The 15,774-nt window shown below is 44.4% G+C and overlaps 1 protein-coding gene across 4 annotated transcripts in view; it reads right to left on the bottom strand.

The window, feature by feature from the left end:
- ABCA5 (ATP binding cassette subfamily A member 5) overlaps positions 1–15,774 on the bottom strand; it is a 65,744-nt gene that overhangs the window by 33,470 nt on the left and 16,500 nt on the right. For 2 of the 4 annotated variants that reach the window (XM_025279379.3, XM_025279383.3), the window contains exons 4-11: positions 15,600–15,761; positions 14,256–14,344; positions 10,982–11,211; positions 9,109–9,250; positions 7,063–7,251; positions 5,142–5,289; positions 2,128–2,296; positions 729–787 (exon numbers count right to left, since the gene is read on the bottom strand). In XM_025279379.3, coding sequence (XP_025135164.3) covers positions 729–787; positions 2,128–2,296; positions 5,142–5,289; positions 7,063–7,251; positions 9,109–9,250; positions 10,982–11,211; positions 14,256–14,344; positions 15,600–15,761 — 1,188 coding nt within the window. Of the gene's footprint in view, positions 1–728; positions 788–2,127; positions 2,297–5,141; positions 5,290–7,062; positions 7,252–9,108; positions 9,251–10,981; positions 11,212–14,255; positions 14,345–15,599; positions 15,762–15,774 lie in introns of those variants that run through there. The other 2 variants (XM_044938505.2, XM_025279381.3) reach the window with 2 other exon arrangements.

A 15,774-nucleotide genomic window follows, 5' to 3' on the forward strand; every position in this document is an offset into this window, starting at 1 on the left:
TCTAGGTACCCACTTTTGGGAACTCCCGAGGGTATTAAGAAAGCCCATGGACAGAAGGAGCCTAGTGGGCTAGTCCATAGGGTCACAGAAGAGTCAGACACGACTGAGCGACTAAACAACAAAGGGAATTAAAACAAAGAGAAGAACAAAAGTTTGTTTCCAAAGGTATTTAGAGGCATGTTAAAAATATTGGCAAAAAATTATGAGTTAACCAACAGCATTTTGTTGGACTCACTACGTCGAGTCTGACTCTGCGTCCCCGTGGACTGTAGCGCACCAGGCTGCTCTGTCCATGGGACTCTCCAGGCAGGAATGCTGGAGTGGGTTCCCATGCCCTCCTCTAGGGGATCTTCCCGTCCCAGGGACCGCAGCCGAGTCTCACGCCTCCTGCGCTGGCAGGCGGGCTCCTTACCACCAGTGCCGCCTGGCAAGCCCTGTGTACACATGCGTGACAGTAAGGTTAAGAAGGACACAGATTTGTTTTAAGAATTGACAACTTTTCATCTTAGTAGATATTCCTTTTTTCTTTTACTACTTTGACGTTGAACTTTTCATCTTAGTAGATATTACTTTTTTCTTTTACTACTTTGACATTGTTAAATTTATTCTGAACATTAATCACATAAAGAAAGTATCTCTAGAGAAAAGATAGAAAATTGTGGTAAAGGAGTTTAAATTTTCCATTTGTACCTTAATCCTACAGACTGAACACTAGGAGAGTTACTCACTTCTCAAAGCCTCTACATTTTCACCTTTCTTTCTGTGGGTCTTCTGAATACCACTGATTCTGAAAAACACCATTTACTACTTTAAGTATTTAAAGCAATCTCCAAGTGTGTGTCTCTGTGCATGATATTTTTAATCAAAGCTGTCATATTTAATGGGAATGAAGTATCTTCCTACTAAAACAATAAATCAAAGAAACCTGGCAACAATAATAAAAGTATTTTAAAGAAACTACAAGAAAAGAGTATATTACTTCTCTCCATTTTAAGTGTAATTCATTCATTTTTCATGACAAGCCAACCTCTAAAAAGAAACGGAAACATTTGACTTAAGCAATTTACAGATTTCTTATTTCATATTTGATTCTTTTCCATTTGTAATTAACACTTGTCATGTCGGTTAAGGGAGCTTAAAAATCAGATGCTATTTCACATCAGTACATGTTTCAAACTGTCTTGAAGTGATTCTCTCATTGCACTTGAAATGTTTTACATAATTTTTTAAAGAATTAACAGTCTTGCTCATTAGTTTAATTTTTACTCTTAAGAAGGCTGACCACCAGTCCACTGATTGCATCTTAAATACCTAATTCTCCTTTGCATTTATATGTTTTTCTTAAATTTAAAAAACACAAACTATACTCTACTTTTTCTTTCACTTTTCTCTTTTCTCCTTCTCCTTATTTTTTTAAATTTGGTTTTGACTGAACTAGTAAGGAATAGTTATGAATTTCTCTGGTTCTCTGAAATTAAGCCGGTGTGACAAGTTAATTATGTCACAGTTTCTAAGGGTCTATCAAATTAACAGCACAGTTTAATGTCTGGCATGTCTCAGACAATGCAGCTCGAATAGAAATAGAAAACTAGTATCTATTGCTTTAATTTACATGGTTTTAGTAGCTAAGTAGTGTCCAACTCTTGTGACCCCATGGACTGTGGCCTACCAGGCTCCTCTGTCCATGGCATTTTCCAGGCAAGCGTATTGGAGTGGGTTGCCATTTCCTTCTCCAGGAGATCTTTTCAACCCAGGAATTGAACCCAGGTCTCCTGCATTGCAGGCAGATTCTTTATCAACTGAGCTATGAGTGAATCCCTCTTAATTTATATAATGAAGAAATTTTAAAATGGCTTAATTTTATAAATACTAGATTTTATTACTTAAAAAATTTTCTATTCAAACGTAAAATGTCAAACCCAGCAGAAAATTTATTCTAAATGGTTACAAAGAAAATAAAAACTTAAAAGAGAATTAGCCCTTGATACTGTTTTTTAAAAATCACAAAATGTGCACCAAATCTCCTAAAATACCATGCTTACATACATTACATAAAAGACAGGATTTACACATGGCATGTCCCATGAGCAGTTCTTAAAACCTAAACTGCCAGAGATTAAATCATACCTGATGGCTTCTTTTCCTATAAATTCTGAAGAAACAGGCTCAACAATTTCACTAAAACTAACATTCCCATTCACGTTGCCCTCTGATAACTCCTTATAATTCCTTTTGCTCTTCGACCAATATGATGGCTTCAGAAAATAAAATGATGATCTCCGTAAGCCAAATTCTCCTGAAAAATAGAGGAAAAAAAAACACACACACACACACACACACAACTGAGTTAACCTAACAAATTATTTCTGAAAACTAGTGTTTAAATCAGAAAGGCAGTCTGTGTAAACTAAGACAACCTAAAGTTCAGACATAAATTACTAAGTCATCAATGTGAGAGAAAAAGAAGTCTTACTGACAGATAACTCTTATCCATAAAGAGTTTCAGGGCTGCTGCGAGTCCATGGAATGTAAAAGGTAAGCAAAGCACATTTTCCAGCCTAGAGACTTCCCTCATCACGAGGACACGCACACACCTAACGGCTAGCACGCGGCGCACCACGTGCGGCATGAGCGCCGGCAAGAGCTCAGAAGGGGAAGCGTGCACATCGCGGTGTTGTGAAGGCTTGAGTCAGCATCAGCTTAGTCTTTGGGAGCAGACAGTATTTGGAAAGGCTGCTACAGCTCACAGAAAGGACTTTTTAGATGCAGGAGAGTAACAGGGCAGGACCAACACAGGAGACTCCAGTCTAGCTAGCTGCCCACGGCACAGGCGGACTTTCTCCCTTTCTCCCCAAGGAACCAACATTCCCCATCCTTTCTAACACGCCCCCCACTGATGACCACATTTCAGAGGGAGCCGCTCCCAACTAGAGAGAGTCCAGTGGACCAGATGGGCACCATGCAGGCTCTGGTGACTCCTCTGCTTCAGCCACAAGCAGGCACCAACTAAAGAGAAGAGAAGGGCTTGCTGGGCACAAGTCTCCTGTCCCTCTCCCACTGGATGTGAACGAAGAAGTGCAACCCTGTGCAGGCACGAGGAGATAAATCCACCAGACTCTGAGACAGGAGCAGCAACATGGAGAAGGTGGCACCCTGATGACACAGCCAAGCAAGGCAACCCACTGGGAGCCCACCCTGACTCTGGACTCTGAATGAAGAGATTGATTTCCTTCTTGTTTAAGACAATTAAAAAAAGGTCCTCTGTTACATGAGTAACTAAACATAATCTAACTGATACACTGGAGATGTGTTTAAATAAACAGGACTGAATGGATGGATATAAAATACAATAAGGAGAGGGTAACAGTGGTAACAAGGGACTGAATGTATAAAAGCATCGTGCAGGACATCAACACTCGACAAGTTTCTTTTTAATTCACCAGGATGTGCTCAGCAAGGTTTCTGAGCAGGTGATCAGTTTGACTAAAGGCAATGGCAAGGTTCTTAGACAGACTTGAGGTAGGTAATTAGATGAGCACTACTGCAATGGTCTAGAACAGTGCAACCAAACAGGACTTTCCAACAGTGGACAAGACCTCGTCTGCGTTGTAACCAGTGACCAGGCGCAGCTGCTGACCCCTCGGCAGGTGCCTGCGCTGCTCCCTGGGGGCTCAGCTGGTAAAGAATCTGCTGGCAACGTGGGAGACCTGGGTTCAACCCGTGTCAGGAAGATCCCCTGGAGGAGGGCGAATCTGCCAGCACTGCGGGAGACCTGAGTTCAACCCCTGGGTCAGGAAGATCCCCTGGAGGAGGGAAAATCTCCCGGCACCGAGGGAGACCGGAGTTCCATCCCTGGGTGGGGAGGATCCCCTGGAGGAGGGTGAAGCTGCCGTCAACACAGGAGACCTGGGTTCCATCCCTGGGTCGGGAAGATCCCCTGGAGGAGGGCATGGCTGTCCACTCCAGTATTTTGGCCTGGAGAATCCCGTGGACAGAGGAGCCTGGCAGGCTACAGTCCATGGGGTCACCAAGAGTGGGACACGACTGAGCGACTGAAACAACATTCGCCCTGCTGAGGAAGGAATTGCTCATTTGTTCAATTATAAGTAATTAAAACTTAAAAGTCACGTGTGTCTTGTCATGTAAGACTGCAGATCAAGAACACAGACAAAATGAACGAGGAACTCAAGGGGGAAAGGAAAGAGGGCAGGAGTTATTTAACAATATTTTGAACCTGCACAGGTTTGAGGTAGGTGGAGGATAAGAGACACGGGGATGGGAGAGGTTACAAGGTTGCTCCACTGTCTCAGACCTTAGAGGGTACAATAGTGAAGCGCTTCAGCCACAAAAGTGGACATGGGGAAGGACTGAGTTAAGAAATTCAATTAGGGATTTAAGGCTTTCAAAACACTGGTCTCTTTTTGCCCAGTCTCCTTACATTCACTGGAAGTTAAGGTATAAGGTACAAGATACAATTACAATTAAATTAAAAGCTGTTAACAGTGAAAACGACTTAGAGTGCTGCTAAGTCACTTCAGTCGTGTCCAACTCTGTGTGACCCCACAGATGGCAGCCCACCAGGCTCCCCCGTCCCTGGGATTCTCCAGGCAAGAACACTGGAGTGGGTTGCCATTTCCTTCTCCAATGCATGAAAGTGAAAAGTGAAAGTGAAGTTGCTCAGTTGTGTCCAACTCTTAGCGACCCCATGGACCACAGCCTACCAGGCTCCTCCATCCATGGGATTTTCCAGGCAAGAGTACTGGAGTGGGGTGCCATTGCCTTCTCCACGACTTAAGAGTACTCAGCTAGAAAAAAGCTAAAATTAGGTTAACCCACAGGGAGCTCAACCTGGTGCTCTGTGACAACCCAGAGGGGTGGGATGGAGAGGGAGGTGGGAGGGAGGCTCAAAAGGGAGGGGACATGAATACATGTGGCTGATTCATGTTGACGTATGGCAGAAACCAACACTATATTGCAAAGCAATTATCCCACAATTAAAAATAAATGAATATTTCAAAAAGAATATTAAAAAATCAAAAACAATAAACCATTAATCTTGTAAGAAAAAAAAATTAAGGTAACTTTAGGTGGACAAAAACCTGAAAAATCTTTCAAGTAAAATTCAGTGACTATCTGCGTACCTGGAACAACTTGATCAAGATAAACAGCCAAGAGGGCGTAGAAAATGCTGTTAAGAATCAGCATCATAATAGCAATGATTAGAGGACACGGGCCTTCAGCCAAATTAGAAACTAAAGCACCTTCATCAACGTCTTCTAAATGCATGACCTGAAAAACAGAAATGTCCACCCGATAATACAAAAATAGTCAAAAAATAAGCAAAAGCTAACATTATGTCCAGAGTCAAGAAACTGGGCCGCTTAGGAGATTAAATGGTCTAGCCAATGAGTAATATGAACTTACAAAGAAAACAATAAAAACTTGACCAAAATATGAGTTAATCACAACCCTTTCTGATCCTGTTTTTAAAGCTGTGTGTCGGTTCTTGCAGCATGTCTCTTTAGTGCTATGGCTATCAAATGAAATGAAAACTGATGCTAGCAAAAGGGTTTACGGTCCAGAGAAGTCAAACAAGTTATCAGAGGATAAACTTATGGTCAGCACCTTTCAACCCTGAAAAAGGAGAAGGTTCTATAACTAATTAACGCTATTAAATTATTCATAGCAGATGTACTGACAGAGCAGGGGGAAGGACAGTAGTGCTGAGGTCTCGCCCAGGTTGCAGGCCCACCATGAGGCAAACAGACTCTAACTGCACATGGAGGGTTTCAGCATCCCCGTCCGTGAAATGAAGGTGGATTATGTGGCACCGAAAGTCCTTCCCACTCAACACAAACCCGTGAACCTATAATCCTGTCTTCCTCAGTGAAGGGGAATGCAGTGGATACTCAGAACATGCAACACCAGCTTTGAGGTCTCAAATAATTCACATCCGTTAGATTTGATATTCACCAACAATTCAAGTCCTGCAAATAGAAGTCTATCCAGCCAATGTGAATAATCTCTTATATGAAGTAATCACATTTTTTCTTATTTACACATTAACTAAATATATGTTCTAATATATAAAGCAGTTTTTTGTGAGAATTTTCCTCTTAGAACCTCACTGCTCTTAAAAAACTAAGAAAAATCACATTATAAACACCAATGAAAATGAAAGAGAAAGTTGCTCAGTCATGTCCAACTCTTTGCGACCCCATGGACTATACAGTCCATGGAATTCTCCAGGCCAGAATACTAGAGTGGGTAACCTTTCCTTTTTCCCAGGGATCTTCCCAATCCAGGGATCAAACCCAGGTCTCCCGCATTGCGGGTGGATTCTTTACCAGCTGAGCCACAAGGGAAGTCCATAAACACCAATACTATTCAGGTAAAGACAATCCCCTGAGTCCTGGACTTATAAAATCCACCAGGGTTTCCCTGGTGGCTCAGATGGTAAAGAACGTGCCTGCCAATGCAGGAGACCTGGCTTCAATCCCTGGGTCAGGAAGACACATTTTTCATGACCGTAGTAGTGAGATAAGAACTGTGGTTGTCCAGGTACTAAGTCGTGTCCGACTCTTTGCAACCCCATGGACTGTAGCCTGCCAGGCTCTTCTGTCCATGGGATTTCCCAGCCAAGAATACTGCATGGAAGAGGGTTGCCATTTCCTCTTCCAGGGGATCTTTCCAACCCAGGGGTCAAAGCTGTGTCTCCTGCGTTGGGAGGTGAATTCTGTACAACTGAGCCACCTGGTGTTTTAACCAGTGACTTCTAACAAGCTGAGTTGTTCCAATGAAACAGACTACTGAGTTTCATTAAAACAAAAAGTGGAGAGCTCGTTGATAAAAAGGTCATACAAATGAAAACCTTAAAAATGGAGAAAATATAAATGAAATCAATATAAAACGTTCTCTGGTTTTCAAATAGCATCCTTTCCCATGTTTATTGTAAAATAACTTTTTGCAAACCAAAGGCAGGATTCATGGTAGTATAATACGCTGCATGGAAGTGGAGAGAAAGCAAGCATCTGGGAAAGCAGGATTAAACACTTCACGTACCTGTGCGATGCCAATCAGGAAAGTGCACTGACAGAAGGGACTGAGGAGCCACACTAACGATGGGGGGAAACTTTCCATGAGGACTATCAAGAGGCCAACAAATCCAAAAGCCACCGTGACTAAAAATTCAACTATTCCCACATGCTTTGATTTTTTAAAAAGAGGCGTCAGCATTAAAGCAAAAAATACCTGTAAGATACAAATGTTAATGTTAATGCATTGTTCATATACACTGATGTAAAAACAAGATTAAATTTTTGCTTGTGAAAATACAAGCTATTTTCATTAGAAACTACATTCACTAAAATTCAATTAATTTCTAATTAATTCCTTGGTGGCTCAGTGGTAAAGAATCTGTCTGCCAATGCAAGAGACACAGGTTTGATTTCTGGGTTGGGAAGATCCCCAGAGGAGGAAGTGGCCACCCACTCCAGCATCCCTGCTCGGGAAATATCAAGGACAAAGGAGCCTGGTGAGCTATAGTCCATGGGGTCCCAAGGAGTTGGACACACATGTCTTAGCAACTAAAGAACAACAAATTTCTAAAGGTCATGCTGAGATATTTAATTTTCATACAAACAGTGCTATACATTAACAATATAAACTGACAAATACTTAAAACTGCTCTTTATCTATGTAATAGGCAAACATGACCATCTCAATTCCACAGAAACCAAAAATTATCAGGCATCTCTGCAGTTAGACATGTTCAAATACGAACAAAACAATTCAGCAAGCTTTCAAATACAGGACCCAGCTTTTAATGTGTTGATAAGAAACAGAGGCAGTTAACAACCATGAAACTATATAGAGAAGCATACACGTTATTTGAGGCAGGCTTCCATGCTGGCTCAGCTGGTAAAGAATCCACCCGCAATGCGGGAGACCTGGGTTCAATCCCTGGATTGGGAAGATCCCCTGGAGAAGGCAAAGGCTACCCACTCTAGTATTCTGGCCTGGAGAATTCCACGGACTGTATAGTCCATGGGGTAGCAAAGAGTCAGACACGACTGAGCAACATTCACTTTCACATACATGTTATTTATAAATTATCATGTTAAAGAGCAGAGATGATAATCAAAATATTTCACAACTGATACAGCATGGGCACGTGAGCCAATCAGAATGGAAACTAGGACCACGGAAAACAAAGGCTGGGGGCTTCTCTGGTGGTCCAGTGGCTAAGACTCCATGCTCCCCATGCAGGGGGCCCAGGTTGGATCCCTGGTCAGGGAACTAGACCCCACAGGCTGCAATTAAGACCCAGCGCAGCCAGATACATCCTTAAAGATTAAGCAAGCAGCGCCTGGTGGTGCACAACCACATTTAGCCAAATACCCGGCCCGTACCAGCACTGTCAAAGAATTAAATTTACAAGGACATATCTTTACCCAGCATCATCCTGTACACATATTACCTTGAAACGTTTAGGATTTCACGAAAACAAAAATACAGTCTAGTACAAGACCATCTTGCTGCTGCTGCTGCTGCGTCGCTTCAGGCGTGTCCGACTCTGTGCGACCCCATAGACGGCAGCCCACCAGGCTCCCCCGTCCCTGGGATTCTCCAGGCAAGAACACTGGAGTGGGGTGCCATTTCCTTCTCCAATGCATAAAAGTGAAAAGTGAAAGTGAAGTCGCTCAGTCGTGTCCAACTCTAGCGACCCCATGGACTGCAGCCCACCAGGCTCCTCCGTCCATGGGATTTTCTAGGCAAAAGTACTGGAGTGGGGTGCCATTGCCGTCTCCACAAGACCATCTTAATGGTGTATAAACCCAGTTATATGAAGATCATAAAAGACAGACTCAGAGGAAATATGTGTGGAATACATCATATGAAAACTAGTTAAATTTAAACTTGAGAATATTTTGTAACTTTCCTAAAAATGAGGAGGTACAATGATACAGCTCATTCATCAGAATTAACCGAGGAACAATCCTGTCTTTCGTGGGAAGTCAACTGGAAGTAAATCAAAACATAAGACTTTACTGTATTAATCAAATATTTTGACAGTTCTTTATTCCCATTTCAAGTGAAAGTACTTACAGATGATAAGCCATAGAGGAAAAAAAGGAGAAATATCACAAAGCAGCTACTCTGAGGGAATAAGGAAGACGCTGTTGCGATGACTGCCATGAGAAGGGACATGAGAAAAATCAAACTTGTGTAGAGAAGAACCCAGGAAAGCCTAAAAGGGGAACAAAGACACAGTTATGGCTAAATACACGGGCCTTAATAATTAAAAAAAATCATTTTAAACAAAACTTCAGCTTTATTTTAGCCGTTTCATTCTTAAATTTAAGCCAATCACTTCATTTCTATGTATGCTCATGTACTGAAAATTAAAGCTCTTGTATGTAATGAAAAATATAGTACTGGTTAAGCTGTAGACAAAATTATCAAGTTATCATCTCATATAGAGATAAAATGGTGATTATCTTTCCAGGAGTCAAAAAAAACTTACAGATTTATAGCAAATCACAATTCATTTAAATCTAGTACTTTCAGAAGTTCAACAATGCACATTCTGATTTTCTTAAAATACAAAAGAGTTTAATGACTGACGATTTTCTTTATGGTACATGCAACAACTGAACTCTAATGGCTTTTGGTACTTTAGATAGTTGTAAAGGCCACCTTGCTAAGCAACAACGTTATTACTATGGAACTCAACGTGAGACCAAGATCAACAACAGATTCATCACAGGACTCAACATTTTCCCTCAAATCAGAGCTCAGGGGAACTGCCCCACAGTCTATTATTTTGCTTTTGTTTTTCAAGTTAGCAGGTAACTTACTGCACAGTATCATAAAAACCACCAAAAGAGGGCCAAAAGATACCTAAACTACCAAAATTAAATCTAGCATTTTACAGAGGCAGAAATGAAGCACTGAGAAACTGATCTGCCTAAATTCTTCCAGCTACTGTCTCCTCACAAAACATTTAATATTCCAGTGTGTCTCAGAGACTGACCATTAGTGATACCCCCAGAGTAAGAAATGAGCAAAGACGATGTCACATGGGATAACCCCATTTGTAATACGGTTCAGCTGCTGCATTGAGCTAAATGGAATAAAATGGTTAATAACAACTCATATTTGATAGTACTAACATCTCCGTCTAGTCAAGGCTATGCTTTTTCCAGTGGTCATGTATGGATGTGAGAGTTGGACTATAAAGAAGGCTGAGTGCAGAAGAATTGATGCTTTTGAACTGTGGTGTTGGAGAAGACTCTTGAGAGTCCCTTGGACTGCAAGGAGATCCAACCAGTCCATCCTAAAGGAGATCAGTCCTGGGTGTTCATTGGAGGGACTGATGTTGAAACTGAAACTCCAATACTTTGGCCACCTCATGTGAAGAGCTGACTCATTTGAAAAGACCCTGATGCTGGGAAAGATTGAGGGCAGGAGGAGAAGGGGACGACAGAGGATGACATGGTTGGATGGCATCACCAATTCAATGGACATGGGTTTGGATGGACTCCGGGCGTTGGTGATGGACAGGGAGGCCTGGCATGCTGCAATTCATGGGGTCGCAAAGAGTCGGAGACGACTGAGTGACTGAACTGAACTGAATGTTTCCCCCAAAGTAAGGTCAAAATAAATGTTCTTACCACATAGTGGGGAAAGTACGGAAAACATACTTGGAATTGTTTAAAAAATTTCATGCCTCTATAAAATTATCATTGTACAAAAATGTTAATGTGCTCATTGGTGAACTTTTTCATTTGCTTCTCTGGAAATAATTATTTGCTGGAGCTTTGTGATGAGTCTCAAACTCCATGACGAAGGTGGGAACTGCAAGAAAAGAGGTTCAGGACCTCGTCGAGTCCAGTGAGTAACAAAACTGCAGTACTGAAGATTTGTAGAACTTTCGCAATTATTAACCACACTAAATAACAAAGTTTTATTAACATACCAAAAGGCCGTGTCATGAAGTCCCATTATCTTTAAAAACTCTTTTAACTTCTTCTCTTTTTCTGCTACGATATGAATTGCCAAAAAGTATCCAAAAGGTGAAAATGCTATAACTAGGTATATTAAAATTACTCCTCGGGGAAAGGTGTCTATTTCTACAACAGCCGTTTCTCCCATAAGAACAGCTTTAGTTGACTCCAGCTCTTTCCAAAAAGAAACATTGGTCTTCATCTACAATCAGAAAATGTAAACACACTCAATTAACTTAGTTCTGAGAGCAGCCCCTGAAATAATGAGACAATCACATCCCCAGAGTTAGTCCATAACCTACTGCAAACACAAGCCTCAAAACACTACAGACCAGAAATCAAGTGGCCGACCCCAGTACCACAGTACTGCATAGAACACTGCTTTCACTCATTCTGGAAGCATGTTAGAAAGTTTAAAGTTTGAAGTTGGGAAGTACACATGTTTTTATTAAATAATTTGTGAAAGAAAATAAAACTGCACAATAACCATCTTTAGTGACAGCTATGTATGCAACTTAATAAAAATACATGTTTATAAAATTGAGGAGTTAAAGAATGATGACAAGTGCCATGAAAGAATAACTCTCTTTTTAAAAAATGTTCGTTTAGGTAGTAAGTTCTTCTATTGTTTACAAAAACATATACATATGCAGCATGCATAGAGACAGGATAATAGAACTGTGCATGCCCTATGGCACTCTTCTGCCTCATGCTCACGTGAGCGGCCACAAGGAGCTCTGCCCCACGTGTTGGGGTGGTGTGGCCTGGGCTGTGGCTCCACCTGTTGGTGTGGTGCGGCCTGGGCTGTGGCTCCACGTGTTGGGGTGGTGTGGCCTGGGCTGTGGCTCCACCTGTTGGGGTGGTGTGGCCTGGGCTGTGGCCCCACCTGTTGGTGTGCTGTGGCCTGGGCTGTGGCCCCACCTGTTGGTGTGGTGTGGCCTGGGCTGTGGCCCCACCTGTTGGTGTGGTGTGGCCTGGGCTGTGGCCCCACCTGTTGGTGTGGTGTGGCCTGGGCTGTGGCTCCACGTGTTGGGGTGGTGTGGCCTGGGCTGTGGCTCCACCTGTTGGGGTGGTGTGGCCTGGGCTGTGGCTCCACGTGTTGGGGTGGTGTGGCCTGGGCTGTGGCTCCACGTGTTGGGGTGGTGTGGCCTGGGCTGTGGCTCCACCTGTTGGGGTGGTGTGGCCTGGGCTGTGGCCCCATCTGTTGGTGTGGTGTGGCCTGGGCTGTGGCCCCACCTGTTGGTGTGGTGTGGCCTGGGCTGTGGCTCCACGTGTTGGGGTGGTGTGGCCTGGGCTGTGGCTCCACCTGTTGGGGTGGTGTGGCCTGGGCTGTGGCTCCACGTGTTGGGGTGGTGTGGCCTGGGCTGTGGCTCCACGTGTTGGGGTGGTGTGGCCTGGGCTGTGGCTCCACCTGTTGGGGTGGTGTGGCCTGGGCTGTGGCTCCACCTGTTGGTGTGGTGTGGCCTGGGCTGTGGCCCCACCTGTTGGTGTGGTGTGGCCTGGGCTGTGGCTCCACGTGTTGGGGTGGTGTGGCCTGGGCTGTGGCTCCACGTGTTGGGGTGGTGTGGCCTGGGCTGTGGCTCCACCTGTTGGGGTGGTGTGGCCTGGGCTGTGGCTCCACCTGTTGGGGTGGTGTGGCCTGGGCTGTGGCTCCACGTGTTGGGGTGGTGTGGCCTGGGCTGTGGCTCCACCTGTTGGTGTGGTGTGGCCTGGGCTGTGGCCCCACCTGTTGGTGTGGTGTGGCCTGGGCTGTGGCTCCACGTGTTGGGGTGGTGTGGCCTGGGCTGTGGCTCCACGTGTTGGGGTGGTGTGGCCTGGGCTGTGGCTCCACCTGTTGGGGTGGTGTGGCCTGGGCTGTGGCCCCACCTGTTGGTGTGGTGTGGCCTGGGCTGTGGCTCCACGTGTTGGGGTGGTGTGGCCTGGGCTGTGGCTCCACGTGTTGGGGTGGTGTGGCCTGGGCTGTGGCTCCACCTGTTGGGGTGGTGTGGCCTGGGCTGTGGCCCCACCTGTTGGTGTGGTGTGGCCTGGGCTGTGGCTCCACGTGTTGGGGTGGTGTGGCCTGGGCTGTGGCTCCACGTGTTGGGGTGGTGTGGCCTGGGCTGTGGCTCCACCTGTTGGGGTGGTGTGGCCTGGGCTGTGGCCCCACCTGTTGGTGTGGTGTGGCCTGGGCTGTGGCTCCACGTGTTGGGGTGGTGTGGCCTGGGCTGTGGCTCCACGTGTTGGGGTGGTGTGGCCTGGGCTGTGGCTCCACCTGTTGGGGTGGTGCGGCCTGGGCTGTGGCTCCACGTGTTGGGGTGGTGCGGCCTGGGCTGTGGCAGCCGAGGTCTTTGGCCAAAACACAAATAGGCACTTCAGCACCGTCGATGCAACACGCCCTCTACTTATTTCACCGTCATCAGCCTGGGCCTGTGTGTTACTGAATACTGTATCTACGATACGTTTCTACCGTGCTGGGAGAGCCCATAGGACACTTGTGTACTGTCTCATGTGGCTCTAACAGCGACCCTGTCCAGTAAGCATTACTTCTGCAGTCGTTTCCCGCATAGCAGTCTAACCACCGACAGTGACAGGGCTCCTACCCAAGGTCTGCGGTTCATTTCTACTCAAACGAGAAACACTGGGTCAGGTCTTCAGAGTCTAAACACAACATTTATACACAATGTTAGTGGCAGTATACTACTAAAACACAGGAACGAGAGCCCAACAGCCACAGTCTGAACTAGCTCTGCCACTGATCCACTGAGGTTTGGAAAGTCACTTCATCTTCCTGTGTGTCAAGTGCATAAATGAAATGCAGATGAGCACCAGCCTCACAGAGGTGTCAAGACTCAACGGGCTGGTGCTAGAACACAAGGGGGAAACAACGTTTTGCAGACGAGTGCCAAATATCTGTTAAAAATAAGATCGACCGCTATGATTAAGATAATAAAGGTGACTTCTTTAAACTAAGTTATTCTTATTCAAGGGGGAACACCTGCAAATACAGGCCTTTCATAAATATTGCCTACAGACAGCACAGACAGGATAACACAGGTATAGACTGCTGAACAGTGTGCTTGGAGACCATGAAACAAAAGTGGGTTTCAAAAAAAATTAAATCAGAAAATATGACTTCTTCCTTCTCTTTTTTTGTAAAGGAGCTGACCTGCGCGATGTACTTTGGTACACGTGACCGCGGTGAAATAAGCGTCAGTGGTGAAGGCGTGGGGCACGGTGTGCACCCTGGCCTTCCTCCAGCACCTTTACCTGTATGATGGCTGCGTCTATCGAGGCCTGCAGAACCGTGAACCCTGAGGACCAGAACTGGACGGCGTCACATGATGGGGAACAGCCAGCTACAGAGGAGACACGTGAGGGGCAAGGCTCAGCACAAGCAGGCAGCACGCAGTGGGCCGCCACAGTGACACAGCTGGCCCAGCTCTAACAGAAGCGAAGGAAAGAAGCAACTGGCCTCCAAGGCAAACAAAGTCTATCACATCCCTTACCGTTTATTTGAAATGTTTGAAATCAGAGAGTTACACGTTTTAGGATACTGAGTAGTAAATGCACACAAATGGAAGCAAAGAAATCAGTGGCTGCTGCTCAGGTGCTAAGTCGTGTCTGACCCTGTGCAACCCCAGGGACAGCAGCATGCCAGGCTCCTCTGTCCTCCACTAACTCCTGGAGCTTGCTCAACTCGTGTCCTTTGAGTCTGTGATGCCGTCCAACCACCTCATGCTCTGCTGCCCCCTTCGCCTTTTGCCTTCAATCTTTCTCAGCATCACGGTCTTTTCCAATGACGTTTTTTAAAACAAGTCACTTTTCTGGCTTAAGGTAAGTCATTCTACAATGAATTATCAGCTTTAAAAGCTTTCCAGATGCAAAGGCAGGTCCCAGTGAAGAGCACAGAAAAAAAGGAAAAGTATCTGAAGGCTTTTTGGAATCAAGTCACAAATGTAAAACTTAATATGGTGACTTTAACATTGTTTCAATAAATGTTTTTGGTTGATAATTATTTTTTCAGAGGCTTAGGCATTGAAGGCTGTTTTCCATGTTTCAAACATAGAATTAATAAAGTTTATTGGTGGAAGAACTTGAGATTTTAAAATATGTACCATACCATGTACAAAAACAATTATGTGGAGAAAAGAACATAGACTTAGAAAGTCATATAACTCAAGATAAAATTGTTTAATATAAATTACGCGTGCATGACTGCTAAGTCACTTAAGTAGTATCAGGCTCTTTGCAACCCCATAGACTATAGCCTGCCAGGGTCTTCTGTCCGTGGTATAATCCAGACAAGAATACTGGAGTGGATTGCCATTCCCTTCTCCAGAGGCTCTTTCCAATCCAGGAATGGAACTGCAGGTGGATTCTTAACCAGTGAGCCACTGGGGAAGCACAATATAAATTATACTTCATATTATATATGTAGCTGTGGATACAAAGATATACACACATGTTCTTATGCTAGAGTTGACAGTCTTCTGATCTGAATAATTATAGTTGGAAATTTCAATGTAGGACTCCATCAAAATTTGCATTTGAACTATGAGCAATAAAAACATGCATTTAATTGATTTTCATTGACCATTTAGGGCTACTTGCCTCTTGAATCCATATAAACAGAAGATACTGGAATTGTATCAGGAAAAAACCGGAGCTCGTAGGACATGAAGTCTTTGAACACAACGCCTACAAAGGTGTCAGACTTGGAAAGACTAGATGTTACCAATTCTTTTTCATCTGCATATTCTTCAATAGTTACGACTATAAAATAACA

This window comes from Bubalus bubalis, chromosome 3 (genome assembly GCF_019923935.1).
Source record: "Bubalus bubalis isolate 160015118507 breed Murrah chromosome 3, NDDB_SH_1, whole genome shotgun sequence".
NCBI classification, from domain to species: Eukaryota; Metazoa; Chordata; class Mammalia; order Artiodactyla; family Bovidae; genus Bubalus; species Bubalus bubalis.